General features: G+C 40.6%; 2 protein-coding genes and 1 long non-coding RNA gene across 4 annotated transcripts; all 3 read right to left on the bottom strand.

Moving 5' to 3' along the window:
• Nucleotides 1–1559: 1559 nt before the first annotated feature.
• Nucleotides 1560–8710, bottom strand: LOC147228161 (myozenin-2-like). 2 transcript variants are annotated; one of them, XM_086156403.1, is made up of 6 exons: nucleotides 8521–8670; nucleotides 7472–7582; nucleotides 5300–5466; nucleotides 4878–4968; nucleotides 3916–4078; nucleotides 1563–3836 (listed from the first exon to the last, which is right to left on the bottom strand). In XM_086156403.1, the coding sequence occupies exons 2-6, from the start codon at nucleotides 7551–7553 to the stop codon at nucleotides 3611–3613; spliced, it is 729 nt and encodes a 242-aa protein (XP_086012529.1). In that variant the 5' UTR covers nucleotides 7554–7582; nucleotides 8521–8670; the 3' UTR covers nucleotides 1563–3610. The 2 variants fall into 2 exon arrangements, with proteins under 2 accessions (XP_086012531.1, XP_086012529.1); XM_086156405.1 differs by lacking the exon at nucleotides 7472–7582 and having other exon boundaries at nucleotides 1560–3836; nucleotides 8521–8710.
• Nucleotides 8711–12400: 3690 nt separating this feature from the next.
• Nucleotides 12401–16454, bottom strand: LOC147228160 (synaptopodin-2-like). The gene is made up of 2 exons (XM_086156402.1): nucleotides 16205–16454; nucleotides 12401–15477 (listed from the first exon to the last, which is right to left on the bottom strand). The coding sequence occupies exons 1-2, from the start codon at nucleotides 16437–16439 to the stop codon at nucleotides 13205–13207; spliced, it is 2508 nt and encodes an 835-aa protein (XP_086012528.1). The 5' UTR covers nucleotides 16440–16454; the 3' UTR covers nucleotides 12401–13204.
• A 288-nt stretch (nucleotides 16455–16742) lies between these two features.
• Nucleotides 16743–20529, bottom strand: LOC147228159 (uncharacterized). The gene is made up of 3 exons (XR_015106880.1): nucleotides 20446–20529; nucleotides 19198–19240; nucleotides 16743–16764 (listed from the first exon to the last, which is right to left on the bottom strand). It is a non-coding gene; the product is annotated as an uncharacterized LOC147228159 (long non-coding RNA).
• Nucleotides 20530–25774: the final 5245 nt, after the last annotated feature.

Here is a 25774-nt window from a genome sequence, read left to right as displayed (position 1 = left end):
TCATCAGTACCAATGGCGGTCGTTGTTAACCCGGTCCGCGACCGATCCGGTATGGTATAGTTTTGGTTGTCTCGCATATTTGGTTTTGGCAAAAGTTTTACGCCGGATGCCCTTCCTGACGCAACCCTCTGCATTTATCCGGGCTTGGGACCGGCACAGGGAGACACTGCTCCGTGTCCCCCCAAGGCAGGCTTGGAGAGGCACGGGCCAGTGCCGCCCTGAGGCTGCATTACATATATATAAGTCCTGATATTATTATTATTATAATGTTTTTTGTTTTTTTGGACTTAAGACCTTAAGACACTTTATAGCCTTGACTTGTTACCTTGACACTTTATAGTTTTATTTGTGTTTCTTATTCTCCCCCCCTTTTTTATACTGTTGATACAATTTCCTACTATTATTTATTATTGTTATGTTTTACTTGAAACTCTGGCACAACAATTTCCTTCGGGATAAATAAAGTTGTTCTTATTCTTATTCTTATTCTTATTCATATTACTGTCATGTTATTATTGTTGTTGTTGTTGTTATTATTTTTATTACTGTCATTATTATTATTGTTGTTTTTGTTATTATTATATTACTTTCATTATTATTGTTGTTGTTGATATTATTATTATTATTACTGCCATTCTTCTTCTTCTTCTTCTTCTTCTTCTTATTATTATTATTATTACACTATATAAATGTATAATGCCAGGTGTTCTCTGTTCATGTTCATACTGAAATTAGGGGTAGGATAAGGGTTAAATACACTAATACAAACTAAAAATAAAATAAAATAAAATAAAATAAAATAAAATAAAATAAAATACAATTTTATGTGCCTGGCTAGAGAAAAACAGTTCAGATGTATTTCCCCTTGAGCATATGGTTGTGTTGTTGGCGTGTAAAAAGAGTTCATTGTGTGTACTGTTGGTGTGTGTGATATTAATAAAAAAAAAAAAAAAAAAACATTATGTTGGAAGTATTAAAATAGATTTGGATGAAGTGTTTGCTTTCGCAAGAAATGTGCGATATTTTGCCGATTTTGACGCGCGGCCTCGAGGGTCACTTGGCAAAAAATAGCACAAGACTCAAATTGAAGAGACAGGCTGGAAGTCGAAAGAAAGGAAAAACATTTTTAGATCACATCAGAAATCCACGTGAGTGAGCCCAGTGCTTATTATCACCGTGCTGTAGTTTTCATCAGCTGCCACTATTCATAGATGTGTGTGTGTGAGCGTGTGTGTGTGTGTGTCCAAGCAGAACACACTGGAAAAAATGGTCCAAATCATTATCTTGAGTTGTTCCACTGATGTGGCCAACTAGACTTGGATGAAATCTATTTATGAGTAATTAAAAAGCACTTTCAGTGAGAAATGACGAATTATTGGACTCAAGAAAACCATTATTTTCCACACACATAGGAAAAGCTTTTTCCCTCAAAAGCCATATATATACCATATATACTAACAATTACTTTCAATCAATATTGACTTTAGAAACTCCTTATTTTTTCCTTTTATTAAATTTTGTATGGGGGATTACATGAAAAATAATAGCGGCACATTTATACGATCCAGAATGAATTTAAAGTTGAAATAAAATGCCGAAATATTTGAATTGCAATTTTCATTTTGTTCAATTTACTTCAATTTTTTCAATCAATTTACTTCATTAAAATTAGAAATGTGGCCCACCCCTGCTCCACACCATACCATGCAAGAACAATAACATCTGTACCTGATCATTGCTTTATTTATAATTTTATTCATCCCATCTCCTCATCTTTGCACTAATTAAATGAAACAAACATTGCACGCTGTACTTTGTATTTCATTCTTGTCCAGTCATTAAATTCCTTGTAGGGGGGGTCCAACTTTTCTATCCATTGAAAACGGGTCGGGAACCTTTTTGACTGGGAGGGCTATAAAAGCCAAATATTTCTAATGTATAATGAATTTAAATAAGTCTTACTTTTAATGCGACCTCTGGTGCCGCAAGGATTTGTTGGAAGCACTGCTTTATATTTGACCGTTTCATCAATGCAATTTTATAATTGCATATTAGACATACCGCAGATCCAAATGTAAATTCCTCCATCCACGCAGCCTGGAATGCACGGTAATCATCGTTTTTTTTCTTTTTTGCCAGGGTTGCAAACTAGTTGGCTATCTGATAAAATTAATTTCTTAACCTTTACAATGACCCGGACGTGCTCGGAAGCCATTGGTTCCCGATCCGACCGACGGGTGACCCGTGAAATTTATCTTCATAACTTATTTCTGTTTACTTTGAGATGACACAGTATTATGAAGAAATATCACAACTCAAAATTAGCCATATGCCGTCCCCGGAAGAGCCATATATGGCTCGCGAGCCCCACTGATCTATGACAACAAAGAATGTCCAAAAGACATCAAATGTGCGTACATCTGTCCATATTAGGTCCGATTTTAACAGTGGTGGGCCATCAGGGCCTGCAAGGCCTTCTTTGCTGGCCCAAAAAATATCATAGTAACAGACTGATTTCAATTATGACTTGTCCATGGTTAGTTTTTTCCCTGTCTGTGTTGCTTCTAGACATGTATTTTCATATGGAAGCATTTAGCCAATCACATTTCAGCCATTACTTGTTGCCAGGCGGGGGCAAAGTCAAAGAAATCTGCCTGGAGGCCTGCAGAATCAGATTCGCAGGCGCTCGAGCAAAAAACCAGTGTCTAGAAACTGTTGCTTCAACCAATCAGATTTTGAGTTGTGACACTAAGGCCTTCTAGAAGGCTACGCTAATGTCAGCGTGTCACTTTTGATTGGATAGTCAGAGTGTACTAGCCAGAGCTAGCAGGCTGCATCTGTAGCACGCTGCATGAACACAAATATAGTTGTGTTGATGTAATTGCTAATTTGTCAAATCATGATGGCTGAAGGAGTCATTTTCAAGATGGACTTTTCAAGAAAACGTTAAGAAAGGTCATTTTTATTGCCAAAAAAGAATTATTGAGGAGTGGGGTGACAAATGGAGCACTACTGAAGGCCTAGGTGTGAAATGTACGGCCCGCTACTGGATTTTAAGCAATCCCCCATGAAGCTATGAATAGCAGACCTGTATTTCACCACGAGCATGAGTTTTCAGCTGCGCTATTTCCAACTAGATCATCTGACGTCGCACTCCGATGCCGATGTTGAAGATGACGACTTGACAACTACAGTGATGTCTTTTTAGATTTATTCAGATAGGATCTTGATAAATGCAGTGAACAATGTGTAGTGTCGTCAGGTTAGCTCGAACATTGCGCGTTATTCGCGACCTAACTTGTATGCTTTATTTACACGGCATATTCATCAAATCATTTAAACATTCACAGAAATTGCACTCGTCTTTTCGGTATCCCTGGAAACTCTTCTTATATCGTTAATAGCCCATTCTTTTGTTATTTACACCATGACTTGTATGCAGCTGTTTTTCCAGTGTGCAGGAAATATACAAGGAAGTAAATGTCCATTGTGTGGGAAGAAAATGACTATCCAAAAAAATCAAACTGCAACCGTGGCCCTAAGTAACAGTATGGAAGTCGTCACAGATCGTGGCCAAGATACTAAAGCTTACGTGGCGCTATCGCGTTAGCTACAGGTCATCGGATTCCGGGACGCTCTGCGCTTCCAAGGTGATTTCGGGCAGGATCAGATGGGTCCCCTCGGTTATCCATCCCTGGGCCGTCCTGTTGAAAGTCGGCCTTTTCATTCCAGGCTCTTGGAGTTCCGGGTACCTGGGAGGGTTCAGATCCAACTCCGGCAGCTTGAAAGTGATTCCCCGCGGAGTTTTGTCGAAGCCGCCGTACGGAGTAGCCACCCTGCGGTTTAGATCGACGAGTGAATCCAACTCTTTCTCGGGGGTTTGATAAACAAATTCCCAAAAAAAAGTTTCCTCACCGATTGAAGCTCTTGTATTCGGGGAGATCCTGTCGCGCGTCCGGGGAAGGCATTCCCGGTTTGATCGTTTCGGCGAGGTCGGGGTCACTGAGTATTGCTTGTTCCCAAGGCGAGCAGTAGGATTTAGGCATCGTGGAGGCATTCGAGCTCTCTGCCGTGGCGTCTGCGGAAGAGAAACCAAACGGCGGCGTGACGTAAAACTGGCGAGACGGCCGCCGTCATCGCGTCAGAATGATCGGACGGTCGGGTTTTAGAGGTCGGCGGAAGATTTAGAGCGGACGGGATCAGGAATAGAGACAGGCGGCCTCGGTTGTCCATCATCGGAATCTCCGTCCTTTAAATAGGACATGCTTGAAGAGTGCGCTCATCATATAACGTGTCTGTGCGGAACGGGGAAGCCGCAAAAGAAGTTAGCGCTCGGGCTTTGTTCGCCTTCCCGCACAACTGAAAGTTGACATGAAATCAAAAGCATTGCGGCGACGGCTCAAATGACGATGTCGTTTCAATGTCGCAATGACATCATCGCTATCTTTTATCCGATTAGGATAACGGATCTACCGACCGACCGACATCTTAACCCTCCTATTATGTTCAGGGTCAATATCATACTATTGTGCACTCCTTACCTCACTTGTTACTAAGACACTTATAGTTTTATCACTTGTTTACTAAGACACTTTATAGTTTCACTGAGACACTTTATAGTTTATAGTTTATTTTATTTCTAATTCTGCCTTTTCTTTTTATCATTTATTACTGTTATATTTTCTGTAACTCTGGCACAACAATTTCCTTCGGGATTAATAAAGTTGTTCTTATCTTATCTTATCTTATCTTATCTTATCTTGACCCATTGGGTCAATGGGTGAAATGGGTCAAATTGACCCTTAACATAATATGAACTTGCGATTTTAACTCGCGATTTTAAATTGCAGACCTCAACCGCCACTCCGTATCCTTACCTGGTTGCGCGTTCTCCGGACGAGCGGCGTCCCCGTCGGTCGGCGCCTCCACTTTGATTTCAACAGTGCAGTCCACCGTCAAAATATCATTCTGCAGAATTGAATATATAACATGCAGGCATTTTTGTATCAACCGTCTGGAAAAAAAAAAATAAAAAAATGCACAGGCACACACACACACACAGAAATTCATATCAACAAACACCGATAAACAGGGAGCAGCTCTAAGTGCTTGAGTAGCCGCTTAGTCGATTTGGCTGGAGGACACAAAAGACACGAGGCACATGTCTGATATCGTCCAAGTGTTGCGTCGCATTTGAAACATATTTTTGTGACAAATGTCCGTCGATGTGTTGCCAGAGGACAGATCTCGAGCGTCTTAATGTCTAAATCGGGGCAAAAAAAAAAATGAAGTGACTTACATTTAGCTGTGCGTTGGCCTCGTTTTGTATGCTTTCAAAAGTGTACTTGTCTGATCTCCTCTGGCGCATTTTGAAAAGCCGGGACCCTCGGTTGGAGAGCAACGACAACTCTTCCAACATTATGTCTTTGGGAGTGCTCAGCTTCTTTCCCAGATCCATGACGTCCCCTGGAAAGCAACAAGAGTCGCCAAAAACATAGTCAGTAACCACTGACTTCATCAACACATGTACTTTGATGTGAAACTATAATATAATACAATAAACTAAATAAAATATAATAAAATTAATAAAATAAATAAAATAAAATGAAATAAAATAAAATAAAATAAAATAAAATTGAATTAAATCAAATAAAATGCTCAGCTTCTTTCCCAGATCCATTTGGTCCCCTGGAAAGCAACAAGAGTCGCCAAAAACATAGTAAATAACCACTGACTTCATCCACACCTGTACTTTGATGTGAAACTATAATATAATATAATAAATTAAATAAAATAAGATAAAATAAAATAAAATAAAATAAAATTGAATTAAATTAAATAAAGTGCTCAGCTTCTTTCCCAGATCCATGACGATCCCGGGAAAGCAACAAGAGTTGCCCAAAACATAGTAAATAACCACTGACTTCATCCACACATGTACTTTGATGTGAAACTATAATATAATATAATAAATTAGATAAAATATAATAAAATTAATGAAATTAATAAAATAAAATAAAATAAAATAAAATAAAATAAGATGCTCAGCTTCTTTCCCAGATCCATTACGATCCCGAGAAAGCAACAAGAGTTCCCCAAAACATAGTAAATAACCACTAACTTCATCCACAGGTGTACTTTGATGTGAAACTATAATATAATGTAATATAATATGATATAATATAATATAATATAATAGATAGAATAAAATCTAATAAAATCTAATAAAATTAATTAAATAGAATAGAATTAAATAAAATAGAATAAAATAAAATAATATGAAATAAAATAAAATGCTCAGCTTTTCTCCCAGATCCATGACGTCCTCTGGAAAGCCACAAGAGTTGCCCAAAAGTAAATAACCACTAACTTCATCCACACACGTACTTACTTGTGAAATTAAAATAAAACAAAATAAAATAGAACTGAATTATGAACACTAGTTGACTGGCTTATAAGTTGCCTATTGTATGTATAATATACACAAATTAATTATTTTCTTGGTGGGCAAAACAAGCCGAAGTGTCTGCCCCTTTTCAGTCAAGGTAATATTATTTTTGGGATGTTTTGGATTTTTTATATGAATGACTTGTCTTGTTTATTTAGGTTTAAATCTTATGTGTATATATTGCTGTTTATTTCTGTTGAAAAGATCAAAATAAACTTACTAAACTAAACTGGAATGGCCAAGTTTTAATCTATACACACACTAGTGTTGAGATAGATAATTATATTACATTACATTACATTACATTTGGCAGATGCTTTTATCCAAAGCGACTTACAATAGAGGACATAGGGACTGCAAATACACTTGCAAATACACGATGCACAGGAAATATACAGAACAGTAAGCTTGGGTTAGTGAGGGTTTTTTTTTTTTTTTGGACACACACACACACACACACACACACTGCATAGCCTAACTTGCTGCCAACCTGAATATGGTCTCTGATGGTGATTTAGTTTTAATACTTGCGGGAAAAAAATGTATTTTTCTTTGTTTTTGTGGGTAGTTAGAGGGATAAATTTGGAGCTCGAAGTGATACGAGTTCCCATTCATGCCCCCTGGGCCGGTTTACAGAAATGAAGGTGTCACAAAAAAAAAAAAAAAAACATATTTTCCATGTTCTAATCCCATATCACGGGAAAAAAAAGGAGTCGTCATTGTCCCGGAGAATTAGTTTCGAGAGCGCGCGATGCTTCGCCGTATGCCAAGAGAGACAGAATGTGCCCCAGCTGTCACAGACCTTCACGCTATCCAAACAGCTACATAGTTGGCCGGCACAACTTCCCTCCCCTCTTCCACCCACCTCCACGCCCAGAAATAGACGTTTGAAAAAGGACAACGACAAAGGATTAGTCACCATAGGTAGTAAAACATTCGCTTATTTATGGAAGCCCTGACATTTTGGGATTCGCTATTCTGTTTGAGCCGAGGGCCTCGTCGGGCCCCGGCGCCACGTCATACCGTTGGTGCCGTGGACTTCTCGACAAATAGCTGCCGCACACTTCTTCCTCTCTCCGGTTGGCATTGTACAGAATTGTGACATTGGGGCGTTGTTGGCAGAAAGCAGGGGTACTGTAAACACATACAGGACAAATAATGTAGTTGTTCTGCCCATATTTTGATGGTGTTTTTGTTTTTAAATAGAGATACTTTTGCAAATGTTGAGCCAGATATTTCGCTTGCCAGATATGGCTGTCGGACGATGGTTGTTTAATATTAAAGTAAGAGATGATGACAGAACAAACGCAGCAGCTTTTACGTCTTTAATTTATAGATTTGTTTTTAATTGGGTTTTTTCTTTTAAATCATATACCGGCATGTTTTAAAGTTTTTTTTGTTTTTTTTTGAAGTACATTTCATACAAAGGCAATTTTCTCTCTGGATGTAAACTGTGTTTCTGAATTAAAAAATAAATATATATATATATATATAAATAAAATATTAATTAAAAAGAAAAAAAATTAAAAAACCCGTGACACTTACGTTAAAAAAAAACCACATAATTTTTAAGTGTGAATGAGACTTATCGGCATTCGAGTGTTTTTCTCGATGTAGTAACAAGATAAATCGACCCTGTAAAGGTCAAGGGTGAATATTATTTTTAATGTTTTATTTAAACTTCGTACAACAGGAACAGAAAACATTAAATGGTCACACATGACATCCAAACTATATGTCTTTTTTGTTGTTTTTTTTTTACATATATTGTATATTTATTGTATTTTTGCTTGTTAGTTTGAATCCTGAAAGAACATATAAGGGTTTTAAAAATAAGCAATCATATATTTAGACAGTGTGAACTGATTTTTTTTTTTTTTTATTATTATTAAAAAAAAGTAATCCAATAAGAATTATTCGTTATTTTCCAGAAGAGGTTTAAAAAAAAAAAAAAAAAAGAAGATTATAGAGAGCGACTGTGTCCGTCATTCATTTTCCATGTCACATTTATTACACATATATATCATTTACAAAAAAAATAAATAAAAATAACAGACGAATCTTGTCCATACCTGCAACGGTGTCCCGAGGGTGCGTATCCTTGAGGTGGGGAAACACAGAGGCTCGGGGGGGGGGGGTCGACCCTCTGTCGGTAGTTTGATCTTCCCTGATCTTCACACTCCCGGACACTAAACCCAAACTGTGGCCGTGTCTCCGAGTCTGTTGTGAATGGAATGCGGCTTGCATCAATAGGCTAAAATTAACCCGCCAAACACTCAGAACCACTCTCAAACACCAGGATAGCCAACAGAGAGTGTCAGAAAGAGAGAGAGAGAGAGGATGGGAATGATAGAAGTGTTGTTTTTTTTGGAGAAAGTCCAGAGATCTCCTCTTTCCTCGTGTCCGAATCTTTAAAGTTAACACATCTCTGTGGATTAAAGCGCCTTGTCTTCAAGTGTGTGTGTGTGTGTTTGGTGCTTATTTCCAGTGGATGCTTCGTGATGTTGTTAATGTTGTTCTTGACAGGCCTGCTGTATTTTTATATAAACTGCACACACAAATGAGGGGAAAAAAGTTAAAGTTAATTTCGATTAACTTGTTCTTAATCAATTTCGATTACGTTTTTAATCGAAATTAACTTGTTCTCGAGCTCCAACAAAACCAAGAATTTTAATACATGTAATACATAATTCATGCTTAAATGCGGCCTAAGCATAGAAATAAAGCTAGAGAAATCCATTTAGAGTCATTTTCATGTTTTTAATCTCAATGGTGAAGGTTTTTATAGCAATGTAATTGATTAGGAACAGTTCATCGAAATTAACTTGTTCTTAATCCATTTCGATTAAGTTTTTAATCGAAATTAACTTGTTCTTGATCTCCAACAAAACCAAGAATTTTAATACATTTAATACGTAATTCATGCTTGAATGCGGCCTAAGCATAGAAATAAAGCTAGAGAAATCCATTTAGAGTCATTTTCATGTTTTTAATCTCAACGGTGAAGGTTTTTATATCAATGTAAGAAATAAAGCAATAAGTGTGACCGGCGTCATGAAACCAAAAATCACTAACAGCACAAGTGAGCTTTTACACAATTTTTGAATGAATTAGAATATTCATTGGCCGATGCAGCGGTGAGATGGATAATTACTGGATGGATAAAAAAAAATCAAGAAAGATATCCGTGTTTCAATTAATTTGTAAAAGGCAAGGCCGAAAAAGTGCTCGCAAAGTCACGGTGCGTGTCGGAATTAAATACGGGTGAGTGAAAAGTCACACGTAGAATATTTAGTTACCCAATTTTGCGACAAAAAATAAAAAATAAATTAAAAAAATCGTCTTTTCGACAAGCGCACACACGACAGTTTCCATATCCATCTGCAGACAACTCAACTCATACGCTGCTTTGTTCGATTTCATCTGAATCCTCCTTTTAAACGTACACGTCGCCTCCTTACGACACATCACGGTTTGGAAAAAAAATCTCAAGTTAACGCCCAGGAGGCGTTATTACACATTTATAAATCAGTGGCAGCTCAACCGTGTTGTGCTTTTCACAAACCAAGTAACAACAAGTGCTGCAAACCTTTCATGCGATTTCCCAGGAAAACCTGGTTCAACAAGTGTCTTTGACCCTTTTTTGGGGTAAATGACCGCTTTTCCAAACAGGATTTTTAAGAAATCGGCTTTTGCGAAGTTCTCAAACGTCTTATCTTCTCTACACCGGCCTGTAAAGGTGGTCGTACTTTGAGGAATATGACCAACCTCTGGTCCAACCAGGAGGTGTCAGCGGCCGGGCGGGTTTGAAAGGCGGCCCGTAGAAGTTGGGTTTCTCCTGCGACGACAACGTCCTGCTAAAAGGCGACGGCTGAAAAACAGGGACGGCGTGGTAAAACGTTTTACCGACGGGCGCGGAATCGAGAGAAACCCTTCGCTTCCACTCGTCGGGCGGTTCCGGCAGAGATCTGCAACGCTCGGCCGCTTTCAAATTGGACACCACCGACTTCGGAAATACGAAGGCCTCGTCCACCGAGCCGATGGGGCTTCGAGCCGCCGCCTCCCAGGGCGTCGGCGGCTTGCGGGTCGACCCTTGGAAACGTGGAAACGGTCCGGGAGACGACACGGAATTCAGACGTCGAGGCAAACTTAAGGAGCGGCTTCTCCCGTGTCCCTGAGGGAAAACAAAAGCATCGGTTGGCGTAGCCTTTGCTGCCACCGTCTGGCTCCGCAGAGGCTAAAACAAGCCGATAATCGTCAGATAAATTCTTATTTTACATTTTTTCCACATTGAAAAATAGTAAGATTTCAGAGCCTACCTTTTTGTTGATACATGAAAGGTCATATGTGTAAGATATGTTAAAATGATAGTGGTAGTTTTCACCGTCTGGCTCCACAGAGGCTAAAACAAGCCGATAATCGTCGGATAAATTCTTATTTTATATTTTTTTCCACATTAAAAAATAGTAAGATTTCAGTGCCTACCTTTTTGTTGATTCATGAAAGGTCATATTTGCAAAGCAGCTCAAATGATAGTGGTAGTTTTCACCGTCTGGCTCCGCAGAGGCTAAAACAAGCCGATAATCGTCAGATAAATTCTTATTTTACATTTTTTCCACATTAAAAAATAGTTAGTTTTAAGAGCCTATCTTGTTGTTGATTCTCTGAAAGGTCATATTTGCAAAACAGCTCACTAACTGTGTAAGATATGTTAAGATTATAATGGTATTTATCACCGTCTGGCTCCACAGAGGCCAAAACAAGCCGATAATCGTCGGATAAATTCTTATTTTATATTTTTTTCCACATAAAAAAATTGTAAGATTTCAGTGCCTACCTTTTTGTTGATACATGAAAGGTCATATTTGCAAAGCAGCTCAAATGATAATGGTAGTTTTCACTGTCTGGCTCCGCAGAGGCTAAAACAAGCCGATAATCGTCGGATAAATTCTTATTTTATATTTTTTCCACATTGAAAAATAGTAAGATTTCAGAGCCTACCTTTTTGTTGATACATGAAAGGTCATATGTGTAAGATATGTTAAAATGATAATGGTATTTTTCACACTTCCTTTTTTAATGTATGTAAAAAAAATATAAAAAAAAATAAAGAAAATCATTTTAACAGTTGCTCCAAATTTGCGAGGTGGTTTGTTGGTTTTGATTTTAGAAAAAAAAAAACACGTCAAATGAATAATGGTAAAGGTTTCTTTTGACTCAAGCAGGTACAACTAGCTTATCCACCTGTTTTCTAATTTTATTTTAAGATCTATTAGTGTTTACATAACAGCTGATGATGTCACAAAATTCTCTAAATTGTGTTGTAATAGTTTAAAACACTGTCGGGTATCTGCTTTTTTTTATAGATATTTCAATATGGTTTGAGTTTATTGAATACAAATGTCTTCATTTTACGTGTTGCCACTTCGACAACATAATCTCGGTAAGTTATAAAGATTATCAGAGAAAGAATAACCAAGTTGTGTGTCGTTATACCGGCACAAAATGCGGTTTAAAATATTTGTGTAAAATTGCTCAGTCAGTTCTTGCAAGCGATGATTCTCTGGAAAAAATAAAATCAAACATCTTTTTAATGTTAGGAAATAAAATCCATAGTGCATTGTGATAAAATATGATTAACTGTTATATGGATTTAATTGCGCAGCAGAATCAACATTAGCATTTCGCTAAAGAGAGCATAGCGTGTTTACGGCCTTTTAAAACCTTTTTATCCGTCACATTTTCATCTAGAAGCGGAACGTAGACAAACGTGATTTTAGTCACAAAACTAACCCTCAACGGTTTAACATCTTAAAATGATAAAAGATGCGAATTTGAAAAGATGGACTCGTTGATGACATATTGGGTGAAAGTGCGTTCAAGATGGATGCAAAAGGGTGGAAACAGACATTCAGCAAAAAAGGAAAAAGTGAAACTCTCAGAAAAGATAGACAAGAGGGGGAAAGAGAAATTTAATGGCTGTGCTGAAAACAAAATGTGCAATAAATAGTGATATGTTAAAGAGAAACATACAAAGAGACAAACAAGACCGTCGTCTCACTGCGTCGCTAACGCTAACGCTAATCGGTGAATTCGTATAAATCACTAACTCAAATCTCTAGAAAAATATCGACATAAAGTAAAACCATTTAAAGTAGTCAGGGTTAATTGATCACAACTAGCGTGAACACTTTTTTTTTTTTTTTTTGGTTGTTGTGATGTTAAAGTCTGGAATGAGACTGAAGGAATTTCAGATTCGTTTGTATCCATGAAAGAAGCGAAAAACACTAAATGCTTCGGTATGCTCGCTAAATATTGACTTATTCTTATCCCAGATGACGTAATGAAGCGGTTTATATGCGTGAATTTTCATACATACATGTTTTCATTTTCGAGATGACGTCCGATACGTATAAATATACAAGTATAGCTTTAAATAATATCACTAAAACGACTAAAATTGCAGATTGTCGGCCAAACTGAGATCTCTTTCTACATTATTGCACATGTTTAAGCACTTCCTTAGTCTGATGTTTTCAACTTTTTTTTTTTTTTTTTTTTTTTTGAAGTTTATATCTCACTGATAGTCATTTCCTTTACATTCAACTGCCTTCAGTAGTTTCTGTGGCGTCGACGCCTAAATCAATCTTTACAGCTGCATGCTCTACATCGATTAAATTATTCCGGATGCAGCTTTCATGTTAAAATACAGTATATGTCGACTCCCCTGCGATAACGCCATTTACGGCATCCGAGCTAATTTAAAATAGCGATAGGCCTCCACTGTTTGGTGCTAACGACGGACTTTTTAGCGGAAAATTTTGGCCGGGGGGCCATTTGACGTACGCCTCGGGCGATGAGCGACGCGGGGGAAAAAGCCGAAGCTATGCTGTCATCGGTAGATGACCGCTGGGAGGACGTGCTGCCGGGTCGAATCCCCGGCGCTTGCTTGCTGCCCGTTTGATGGGAAGCCGGTTTGACGGTATGCTTTTCATCCCAGTGCTTGTCAACCGCCAGGGACTCGGCGGGTCTGGTGTTTTGCCGGACAGAAGAAGTTTGTGAACTTACCGACCCGGAAGACCTAGCCGGCGCTTCGGGCTTTCTATTAAAATCAATTTCAGCTACTTCGTAAGGGGATGGGCCAAATTGTTGTTTAATGTTCTTCATCACCTCAAACTTTGAAGGCAGGGTTTGTTTGGCGCTGGGATTTTTGACCTCCGTAGCAGCGTCATAACTGAACAATGACGAGTCCAACTTGTAAGGCTGGTGTTTCATGATGTCTAACGGGCTGAGGTGCTTCGGGGGCGCTTTAGGTTTGGTCTTGGATTTTTGGATAGAGGAAGAAGGGGCTTGTTTTCCTGCGGATACAGGGTAGAACGGTGAAAGGAGGGGATTGTATGCTACGGGAGGTGGAGCACGGACATTGGATGAATATCTCCATGAGATGGGTAAGGACGAGGTGGGGGAGGGGACTCTCGTTTTAGGGGGTCTCGCGGGTTCGCGGCCGACATCCAACTTCTCCATTCCGGACTGTCTTTTGGCAAGCAACTCCGCACCCTTTCCCGTTATAGTTTGGCTTTCAGCACCCTGACTAACGCCTCTGTTGGGGACTCGCACCTTCTGCGAGACCTGAAGTGCTTTTGACGCATGGATATCTGACAAGCCTGCTTGGGGTGGACAAGAGGCAAATGAATTTGGTCCACTGTCCGATATGTTTCTGGAGGACGACGGCGGGCGGGTCGGGCTGTAAGAAGGACTTCGAGCCTGCATACTCACGGGGGATCGCGGCAACGGTTGACTCCAGCTATTTGGAGCCGGTTGAAGATGCGGTTCAGCGGTAGTGCCGAGAGGGGCCCAGTCACCGGCGACTGTTTGACGTGGAGCCTGAGCTTGATCTGGCGCCCAGCGGTTCGCCATCCGTTCGTGTTGATCGTGAGGCCTCGCAGGACCGAGCGGGGGCTGAGAAACCGGACTTCTCGGTGGAAGAATTGGCTCGCCGGACGGACCTCTCATCCAAGGGGGGGTCATTGGGTTAAACGCAGGCTTCGGGGCAACCGGAGGGGGATTCTTAAGCTTTATTGGTCTCGGTTGCATGAAGTTGCAAGCTTCGGCGCCGAGACTAAAACAGTCCTCCTCTGGTTCAATATAGGATCTCCTGTCCCCTTTTTTCATAAGGCGCTCCGATTCATGCTTGGTTGGGGGTTTTTCCTTATTGCCGCCTTTCCGTTTGGGCTCCGGTAGGATACCGGTCTTGATTGCCGGCACCGAAATCCGTTCATCTCTTGAGGCAATAATGTCTCCGGTCGGGGACCACACCTGCGGGTTCGTGTTAATGGGAACGGGAACTTTGAATCTCGTTTCGGGCTTCTTTGTCGCTGGGCTACCGCCAGGCACGGGAGGTGCGACTGCGCGGACTTGAAATCTAAGAAAGGGCTTGGCAGTTCTGTTTGGCACAAAGGGTCTGGGCGCATCAGATGGGAGGTATGCTTGTTGAATATTCGCGTCCAAATAGTTCGCTTGATCGGTATGCGTGTACGTTTCATTAGAGTTGTATGTTCCGGGTGTTTCCCTGCGTTCGGTTTCCACGGGCGACCCTTTACCTGCGAGTTCTTCGTGCTGCGCCGTAATTTCATCCATACGCTTGCGACGCTGGGCGAACATCAAAACTCCCTTCCCTTTCGTGTCTGGCAAGGCGTCCATTTCTCCGACACTTTCCCAATACAAACGACTCTGCCGGCGATAAACGGAATATTCCTCCTCGAGCTCGGAATCGCTCGTTACAAAGTCGTACCCGGCCGCTCGGACTTCCTCGGCTTCCTCTTCAAATTGGTCTTCGCTGTCAAGGTTCGAATCGCCGGTTCCGTAGCTTACGAGCGTGTACTTCTCGACCCTTTGTCGGCGTTTTTTAAAGAGCAACGCTCCCTTATTTCGGGGGTTCGGCGCATCGGTTAGAAGGCGAGCGATTCGCTTACATTTGGACTTGGTCTCCTTGACGCGTCTTTCTGATTGGCTCTCCTTGTGACTGAGCCCTGAGATGGAGGGGTGGCGTCGGGTGGCGTAAGAAAGAAAGGGGAAAAAAAAAGCACGGAATAAGTACAAATGCACCGAAAAGTACTTCACATTGAATATCCGTCAACGGAGGGACTCTTAAGGAAATGCCGCTTCGAGTAAAAGCCAGGTTTCTCTTTTTAATTTCACCCGCCTCATAACATATACCGTTATTTCATTATTAGGTACAATAATATCAAGCCGCAGAGACCTTTACTGGCCGAAGCGAGCGACACTAATAAAAGCATCATATTTACTTACAGCTAACTCAGAGAGCTCCGTGTGGCAAGAAAAGTGGGCAGCTCACTTTCCATGACCACGTTACGATTGGAGGCGAGATCGGGTGACAGGGCCGGGCAGACACATGCTCGTGTCCGTCAAATATGTTTCTGCCTGCCTCATCATATGGCCGTATTTTATTCTTACCCAGCACTGACGAATAAATCCATGGGAAATCTCACCGCGCATCGACTTCAAGCAGAACCGGCGTCCCGAAAATCGCCAAATCGGCCGCTTTCTTTTAACTTGTTTTCGGAATTACCGCCGCCTAAGTCGCTTCGAGTCTCGTACAACAAAAACACAGAAAGAACCTATACTTTTTTTTTTTTCGTCGAAAAAAAAAAATGCACAACAATCCCCACTTTAAGCCTCTTTTTTTTCCCCCCCACACCCCGAATTTAATATTAAGCGGGAAATCTGGTTACTTACGTGCGCACCTCGTCCCGTGCCCGTCCCGTCTGCACAGATCTGTGTCAGACTCAGAGTTCCACCTCTCTGCCTGCTCAGCACCCTCATCTGAAATTCCAAAGAAGACACGAGCAGGAGGCGCTTCACTGCTCCCTCCTTCCTTGGAAGATCCGACCCTCCCGTTGCCGACGCCTGGCGTCCGCCTATCGCCGACTCCCCGGGGCTTTCCTGCGGTCAGGGTCAAGGCCAGGGTCATGTCGGCGGCGCGTCCGAGAGACGACGACGAAGACGACCGAGAGCGCGGTCGCGGTATTTGACCGACGAGGGATTCGGGCGGTGCTGTCAAAACGTCAGAATCTGTTGTCGATTTCCCCGATTCATCTTCTCGGTATGAGCCCTCCTCTTCGCCGGCGCTCGGTTCGCGCCCACATGCCGGTTCGAAATGCTCCGGGGACGCGTGTTTAGAATTTGGGAAATCGTCGTAAGACTCCGAGGATCCGTCCGAACCCGACCAGGCGTCCGATTTTTCCGCATTTTCCGGTTCCATCTTCTAAAAACGTCCACGGGGTCACCAACGATACCTCAATGAAGACAGAAATAAAAAGGGTAAAAAATAAAAACAACTTTATTGCAATGATATTTTGAATCACCGTAGTATCTAAATTCAAAAGAAGAGCATCATTTTGCACATTTTCCAAAAGCTTTTCCAAAAGCAGGTTTTTAAATGATGTCATGAGTTCCCTTGTTTTTTTTCCCTGATACCAAATAAAAGTCCAAAATAATTCCTATCCCCAATAGGATGTGAAGCGCAGCTCTCGCAGTTTCATCACCGCTGCCATCACTTTAAATGGAATGGTATGTGATATTTGGGAAAAGAGGGGGGGGAAGCAGCCTTTGCATCCGAGAGTGTAAGCAAAACAATTGGGTTGCTGTTTTCCCGAACTCCTGTTTATATTGCAGTTTCTTTCCCTCCGCTGTTCTCGTCCATAAATATCAGCACCTCAGAAGCATCTGGATTTCCATTTAAGAACAAACAGTAGGGCTACAGGATTTGTTTTATACACACACACACACACACACACACAATAAAACGCCGAAAACATCTCACTAAATAGGTGTTCAGTGTTTGTAATTCATACTGAAAAAGCATCTCGCAGTGATTTGTCAAATATGAAACGGCTCTATTAATCCCACCTAACTAGTATTTATTAATTAGTCACCTTTTTTGCATTTATTATAAGGACATTGAAGATATATTTAGGCGTCCTCAGCTGACATGAAGAAGGGTTTGCGGTTTTTGTCCTGTTTTAATATTTCTTTTGCGGTGCCGTTTGGTCTTCGGTGACATGGACCAGAAGAGAAGACGTATGTACTAAATATACTTTTCAATTGCAAATTTTAAATTTTATTGTCATTTATCTAACAATAATGTAATTCTAACATATGAATATGATTATTATTTCTTCACCGCTCTTCCTGAATTGTTGGATTGGTTGGTTTTAGTCCATGCAAGTTAATATTCTGGCCTGATGATGGCGGTAGAGTCAACACTTTGGGACTTAAGATAAGATAAGAACAACTTTATTCATCCCGAAGGAAATTGTTGTGCCAGAGTTACAGAAAATATAACAGTAATAAATAAGAAAAAGGCAGAATTAGAAATAAGAATAAACTATAAACTATAAAGTGTCTTAGTAGACTTCACATTACAACCCCAGCCCTCTATTTATGTTTTATTAATGGTCATCTCAGCTATTGCAATATAAGTAAAAAAAAAAAAATTATAACAAAATAACTGATTTTTTTTTTGTTCCAATATTTGAAAATTCTATTTGTCCTGAGGAAGAAGGGAAAATCTTATTTTCTAATTATCTTTTTTTTTTTTATGAAATAAAAATGACAAAATATAAGGAAAAATTCATTGTTATTTGAGAATCCGCCTCAAACAGATGGAGACAGTAAAGTCACTCATCAGAAATACAAGTCGTCCAAGTATCAGTGCATATATTTTATATATTAATGTGCAGAATTTATGCGTTCTGGGCACTCGAATGCACCTGGAGTGAGTTTCTCTATATTTCTGGTGGCTGATAACTAAATTCCGCTTCCATAAAGCAGCAGCTAAACATCGGTGATCAAATTAAAAATTAAAAAAATTAAATCAAAAATGAAGACTATAATACCAGCATGAAATAGTCCGGTTTGGAATTGGCATCGGATTTTAAAAGATGTGTATAAAAATGTACGTTGGATAAATTAGGGCCTACTGGCACTTCACCTTCACACTTGGTTTCACGTCAATTTATAACTTCCTCTTCCTTTTTGTGCAGCAACAATTCATATTCCCATTTAAGGTATCAGATTTGCTGTTTGCTCATCGCCATGGAAACCAAGAGTAAGCATCCCTGACAACGGAGTGAACTTTTGGCCCAACTCATGACCCTGTTGCAGATCCTGCCGTAGCAGATTAAATGTTCCACGTTATTAGAGAATAACCCTCGAATCTCGAGAACCTTAAAAATAACATTTTCACGCAACGATCAACGTGGAATTATTATTTTTGTCTTTTATAATACTGTTGATTTTATTTAACATGGTGCAGTGGTGATTGTTAACTTTGTGTTACAAAGCTTTCAAAGACCCTTTGGGAATATATCACTTTATAATTTTATGATTATTTTAAAGATATTGTATTGATTAAGGGTGTCCACATCGATTCCACTATACAGCAGTATCCAGTGCATTAAATTCCCAACAGTAAATAGTGAAAAGTATATATAGACACTTTATAGTTTCACTGAGACACTTTGTAGTTTACAGTTTATTTTTATTTCCAATTCTGCCTTTTTCTTTTTATTATTTATTACTGTTATATTTTCTGTAACTCTGGCACAGCAATTTCCTTCGGGATTAATAAAGTTGTTCTTATCTTAAACACATGCTAACATATTCAAATAGTACATGAAAATTGTATTTACCAGCTGAATTGACCCAATAAAAAGTTCGGTACTTACATTATTTATCTCCAAAGCGACCGTGAGAGACAAAAGAAAGCGTCTGAAAAGAAAAAAAATCACGTGAAAAGTGAACATCCGGTATTTCCGATGATTCGATTCAGCGCTTTCCAATTTTTTCCTGCAAAGTGCAGCTTTTTTTGGTTAACGTATGGCAGCGTTTGCAGCGAGAGAGAAGAAGAAGAAGAGGTGTTGGAGTGCCGACCCCCTCCTGCCCACAGGCCGCCACCCCCGAGATGTTCCTCGCTTTTCTTTTGCGGCAACAAAAGGAAAACCCACGAAATGACCTTGGGGTTGAAAAAAAAAAATGTGACACAATTCGATTTATTTTGATGAAAATGCTGTAATTTACTCAGTTCACTGTTAAGGTGACAGCTTTAAAGAATTAACTGTGAAATTTAGAACACAAAAACAAAACAGATATGCTATATGTGTCTTTTTAGACACAAAAGTTGTAAATGTCACGGGTTGGTTATGATGTGAATGTGGGATCAATGCCGGTTTTGTGAAAATTACCTGATTAAACCTTTACAGTTAATAAACGAGGCAGGAAAGGTGAACTTTTTGACAAGGTGCCCATATATGGAGCTAAATTTAAAGGTTGGAACCCTGCTTTGCACGATTAGAGACACTGACAATGACTGGTTGCAACACAAATTCATTTTTGAAATAGCAAATCTCAAACAAGAGCTCGATGTTAACTTAAAATATGTGATGATGTTTACCTGCTTTCTTTGTGTAATGCCTCTTTTTTCAAAAAAGAAAAACAGTTCATGGATCAACCCAAAGTTATCTGACCAATATCTTCTTTTTTTTTCAGCTTTTCCCTTCAGAGATCACCATGGCGAATCATTTTTCTCTATATAATATTATTCTCTGCATCCTCTTCTCTCACACCAACTAGCCTCATGTCTTCTTGAACTCCCTCCATGAATGTTTTCTTCAGTCTTCCTTCAGTCCTCCTGCCTGGTAGTTCCAACCTCAACATCCTTCTGCTAATATATTACCTATCTGTCCTCTAAACATGACCAAAAATACTCAATCTGGCATCTCTGGGCGAAACATCTAACATGTGCTGTTCCTCTGATGGACTCATACCCTATCCATCTTGGGCACTCCCAAAGAGAACCTCGACATCTTCATCTCTGCCGACTCCAACTCTGCTTCGTGTCTCTTCCTCGGCGCCACTGTCTCTAAACCATACCCCTTTCCTTTCGTTCTGGCCGATACTCTTTTATCGTCCATTACCTGTGACACTTTCTCCATCCATTCTCCAACTTTTGTCCGTAAGGACAAACCCTGCAACTTGTGAACTTTTACTCTGTACATGCTCAGCAGCCCGTACACAACATTGCAACAGCTTCTTCTTCTCTCTTTCTGCACACTCCTACATGTCCCTGTGGTGCCTCCGAGTGGCACTTCAATATAACAGCATTCCAGAACTCAAAACTCTTCCCTACTCTGGACTGATGACCCTACATGCTTAACCCTGGAACACTAACGTTGGGTGATTTTCACCCACACAATTCTTGTCATGTGAATTTCATTGCGTTGCAATTGAGTTTTATGTGTCCTTGGGTAGCTTCAGGCTGCTCACTGATGTTATTAATGGTATGTTTGTTTCCCTCCTCCAATCAGCCCATCTAAAAATTGATGAGTCCTGTATTTTATCCAGGATATTGTATTGGGTAAAATATACCCAAGTTAGTGATGGAGTTACTTATTTTACGTTAGTGTTCTAGTGTTAGTGTTCATCGTCCGACTTCCCTTTCTCCACTCCATGTAGCCTCACAATTCCACGCGAGTCCACATTCTACTATTGTCCAGAGCATACCTCCACCTACTCCCTACTCTCACTCCAGACGACAGTGTCATCTGCAAAAATCACGGTATATGGAGATTCTGGCTCAACCTCATTGGTCGGCCCGTCTGTCACCACCGCAAACAAGAAGGGACTCAGATCTGATCCCTAATGTAGTTCCACCTCCGCTTTCTTGAACTTCTCTGTTACACCGACAGCACACCTCATTGCTGTCTCACAGTTGTCATACATGTCCTGCACCAGTCTAACATACTTCTCTGACGCTCCAAACTTCCTCATACAGAACCACATTACCATTCTCCGCATGCTGTCATGCTTTTTCTAGATCTACAAAGGCATAAGCAGCTCCCTCTGAACTTTTCTGTGCTTCCCTTCCAGCATTATTGAGAAAAATACTGCATCTGTACTACTCTGTCTAGGCATGAAACCATACTGTTGCTCACAAATGCTGACTTCTCTCAGTCTAACTTTTACTGCTCTTTCCCATCACCTCATTGTATGGCTCGTCAACTTAATTCTTCTCTAACTACCACAGTTCTGCACATCTCCCTTAGTCTTAACAATGGGCACCATTACACTTAGACCACAGGCAGCTTATCACTCTCTACTGCTGCCTCTCCTAGACACCTCCACTCCTCCACAGGTATATCACCAGGACTAACTGCCTTTCCACTCCTCATCCTCTTCAATACCCTCTTCTCTTCACCTCACCTTTCCCAATCTCTGCTACTTTGGGGTCCACAATAGTAGTCACCTCTTCTACCCTTTCATTTTCCTCATTCATCAACTCTTCAAAGTATTCGTTCCATCTTACCGTCACTCTTATCGCATCTGTCAATACATTTCCCTCTCTATGCACGCCCTTCCCACCTCTATCTCCCTGTTTTGCTCACTCCTTCCTTTCCAACATTGCATACAAGTCATCAAACGGCCTTTGGCTGGTCTTTGACACCTTTACCTCCACCTTGTGCTACATCTCGCAATACTTCTGCCTGCTCTCTTCAGTCTCCTCGGGTGACTGGTCCAGAGGGATCCCCGCCTCTCGCCAAATGACAGTTGGATAAGCAGTTTAGGTAATGAATAACTGAATTATACTAGTACAGTATGGCTACCACCTCATTTACCCCAAAGTCATGTTTACATTTTTAGTCAGTCATTAGCCATACCACCTATTCTGCTGTTAGGGTAACGACTGTGCTGGAGCCTATCCTCAGCTGCCACTGGGCAAGAGGCAGTCAATTCTAGGGACACATAATATAGAGGCATGCAACAATTCACCTTCTCATTTTCTGGGCAATTTTAGGGTTTCCGATCGACCGACTGCATGCTTTTCGGACTGTGGGAGTAAACTAAAGATTGATGTGGATGTCGTTATGTCACGGGTTTGACAATGCTACCCTCCATCTGTGTCAATATACATCCCACTTTTGAGAAGGGCTTTCCTTTCGGCGAGAATTATCAAAACAACGCAGTTCAAAGATGCTGCTCTTCTTGTCCTCACCTAGAGAGCATGGGACACTTTTGCTCAGGAGGAATATCTGAGATGTTTTTTTGACCTGCTCTTACTGGATTGTGGCAAACTCATTCCTCAGGTCAATGATCAAGTACAAATCTGCAGACGTTTGGTGTAAACAAGGTTAAATCAGCCCAACCGGGCAAATAAGCACGTATGGAACCGTCTTCTGGCGCTTCTTCGGCCCATCAATGCTTATAGTCGCTTCAAGTTCAACCACTTCTTTTAGCTGTTTTTATTAAAAAGCTATTTCTTTCTGGGCAACTCTTCCCTTCCCGTCCTCTGTCTTCTCTTTTAATCAGATTTTCTAGATTCTCACCATCCGCATGCCCAACAACCCTTACCAAAAACACATGGTTACTTCTAGTCCATCATGATCCAATCAGATAGCGACACGAATGACGTTCAGGAATGAAGAAAACAAGGGGAATTAATGAATATAACCACATTTCTCTTAATTCTAAATGGTACCAGAGTTCAAGGTCATGCAAATTCTTGGCCAAATGATGAATTAATTGAAGTGTCTTGAGGAAGACGGGTAGAAAAGCATCGAAAACGTGTTTAATCCGCTTGTCTTTGCAGAAAATGACTGAATGATACTGTAACTGGGGTGGAAACACTGTATAACACATCCCGCATTTTTTTTTTTTTAGGTCGAAAGTCCATAATTTCACGCAATTATGTTTTTTAAATTCAACACTTGTATGTATTTTTGTATGTAGCTCTGATTCAGACTAACCGTACAACTGTGGGATACAGTTCAGTTGTCGCTAGTGATGAAAAACTGTAAATGCCAGTATCCCCCACCAGCCCATCCAAATAAAAAAAAAATTTAAAAAATGACCATGTAGAACGGCCATATCGATTAACATATATCAATTAATAAAGGATAAATTATCAGGGTCAGTGTCAGACGCTTTCCAGGAAATGAGGTACAGGTCCGGTCCAAAGCCAGTGGCGTTCAAACTGATCCCATAATATGTAACTGTAACTCCAAATGTGAGAAGACAGTTAAATGCATGTTGCATATTTCTGGTTAAAAATCAAGCTCACATTCATTATAACTTTCATCTGATTAATAAATGATCCATTGTGACCTTGGAAGTACAATAAGTAAGGGTTTATGACTACTACAACAACTACTACTATTTCTTCTTCTTCTTCTTCTTCTCCTTTCGGCTTTTCCCTTCAGGGGTCACCACAGCGAATCAACCCGCTCCATCTAACCCTATTCTCTGAATCCTCCTCTCTCAAACCAACTAACTTCATATCCTCTCTCACAACGTCCATAAATCTTCTCTTTGGTCTTCCTCTAGACCTCCTGACTGGCAGCTCCAATTCCAGCATCCGTCTACCAATATATTCACCATCCCTCCTCTGTACATGGCCCAACCATCTCAGTCTGGCTTCTCTGACCTTCTTTCCAAAACATCTAACATGTGCCGTTCCTCTGATACTCATTCCTGATCCTCTCCATCCTGGTCACTCCCAAAGAGAACCTCAACATCTTCATCTCTGCAACCTCTAGTTCTGCCTCCTGTCTTTTCGTCATTTGAACTGTTTCTAGTCCATACAGCATCGCTGGTCTCACCACTGTCTTGTACACCTTTCCTTTCATTCTTGCTGATAGTCTTCTATCGCATAGTACCCCAGACACTTTTCTGCTTGAACTCATCTCTTAACCTTTTTTCCATACTCTACGTTGCTCTGGTCTGTTGACCCCAAGTACCTGAAATCCTCCAACTTCTTGATATCCACTCCCTGTAGCCTCACCGTTCCACCTGAGTTCCTCCATTCACACATACATACTCTGTCTTGCTGCAACTAACTTTCATTCCTCTCCTTTCCAGAGCTTTTTGTATGTTGCTTTGGATAAAAGTGTCTGCCAAATGACTGTGATGTAATGTAATACCTCCACCTCTCTAGATTTTCCGCAACCTGTTGTCTGCTCTCATTACAGATCGCAATGTCATCTGAAAAACATCACGGTCCATGGAGATTCCTGTCTAACCTCATCTGTCAGCCTGTCCATCACCACTGCAAACAAGAAGGGGCTCAGAGTTGATCCCTGATGGAGTCCCACCTCCAGCTTTAACTTCTCTGTTACCCCTACAGCACACCGCACCACTGTCTCACAGCTAGCATACATGTACTGCACCAGTCTAACATACTTCTCTGCCCCTCCAGACTTCCTCATACAATACCAGAGTTCCCCTCTTGGAACCCTGTCATAAGCTTTTTTTTAGGTCTACAAAAATGCAATGCAGCTTCCTCTGGCATTCTCTGTACTTATTTATTAGCATTCTAAAAGCAAATACTGCATCAGAAGTACTCTCCTAGGCATGAAGCCATACTGCTGTTCACAAATGCTGACTTCTGCTCTGAGTCTAATTTCCACTACTCTTTCCCGTAACTTCATTGTATGGCTCATCAACTTTATCCCTCTACAGTTGCCGTAATTCTGCACATCTTCCTTATACTTAAAAATGGGCACCATCACACTTTGTCTCCATTCTTCTGGCATCTTCTCCCTCTCTAAATAATCTAGTCAGAAACTCCAGCGTTGCCTCTCCTAGACACTTCCACAGGTACCACCATCAGGACCCACTGCCTTTCCACTCTTCAATGCCTTCCGCACTTCACTTCTCCTAATCTCTGCTACTTTGTGGTCTACAATAGTCACCTCTTCTACTCTTGCCTCTTTCATTTTCCACATTCACCAGCTCTTCAAAGTACTCTTTCCATCTTCCCATCACTCTTCTAGCATCTGTCAATACATTTCCCTCTGTCCTTAATCACCCGGACCTGTTTTCCATCATTATCTCTGTTTCGCCAACCTGTATAGATCATTCTCATCCTCCTTACAACAGAGCATACAAGTCATCGTATGCCCTTTGTTTTGCCTTTTGCTACCTCTATCTTTGCCTTACGTTGTAGCACTTTCCATCAATGTACGATCCAAGTGGAAAAGAATAAGAGTAGGACACAGGTGAAATCATGTTAAATGTCACATATTAATTCACTTTTGAAACTATGCTATCCAGATAATTGTGTCTTCAAACAGTCTTCAGAATCACACTTTGTGTTGTAATTTTTGTCCCAAAAAGAAGATGACTGATATTTAAAAATACCCCTGTTGTGCTTTGTAGCTGACCACGTCTGTTTGATGATGAGCACTGAAGTGGAGAGAAGCAACCGGAAGAATCGGTCCAAAGTACAAGTTCCCGTTTCGAAATCCACAG

Source organism: Fistularia commersonii, chromosome 12, assembly GCF_037954325.1.
Source record: "Fistularia commersonii isolate RoL2024-O1a breed Wild chromosome 12, RoL_Fcom_v1.0, whole genome shotgun sequence".
Classification (NCBI taxonomy): domain Eukaryota; kingdom Metazoa; phylum Chordata; class Actinopteri; order Syngnathiformes; family Fistulariidae; genus Fistularia; species Fistularia commersonii.
The sequence above is the reverse complement of the archived record's forward strand: the minus strand, read 5'-3'. Positions and strand labels throughout refer to the sequence as shown.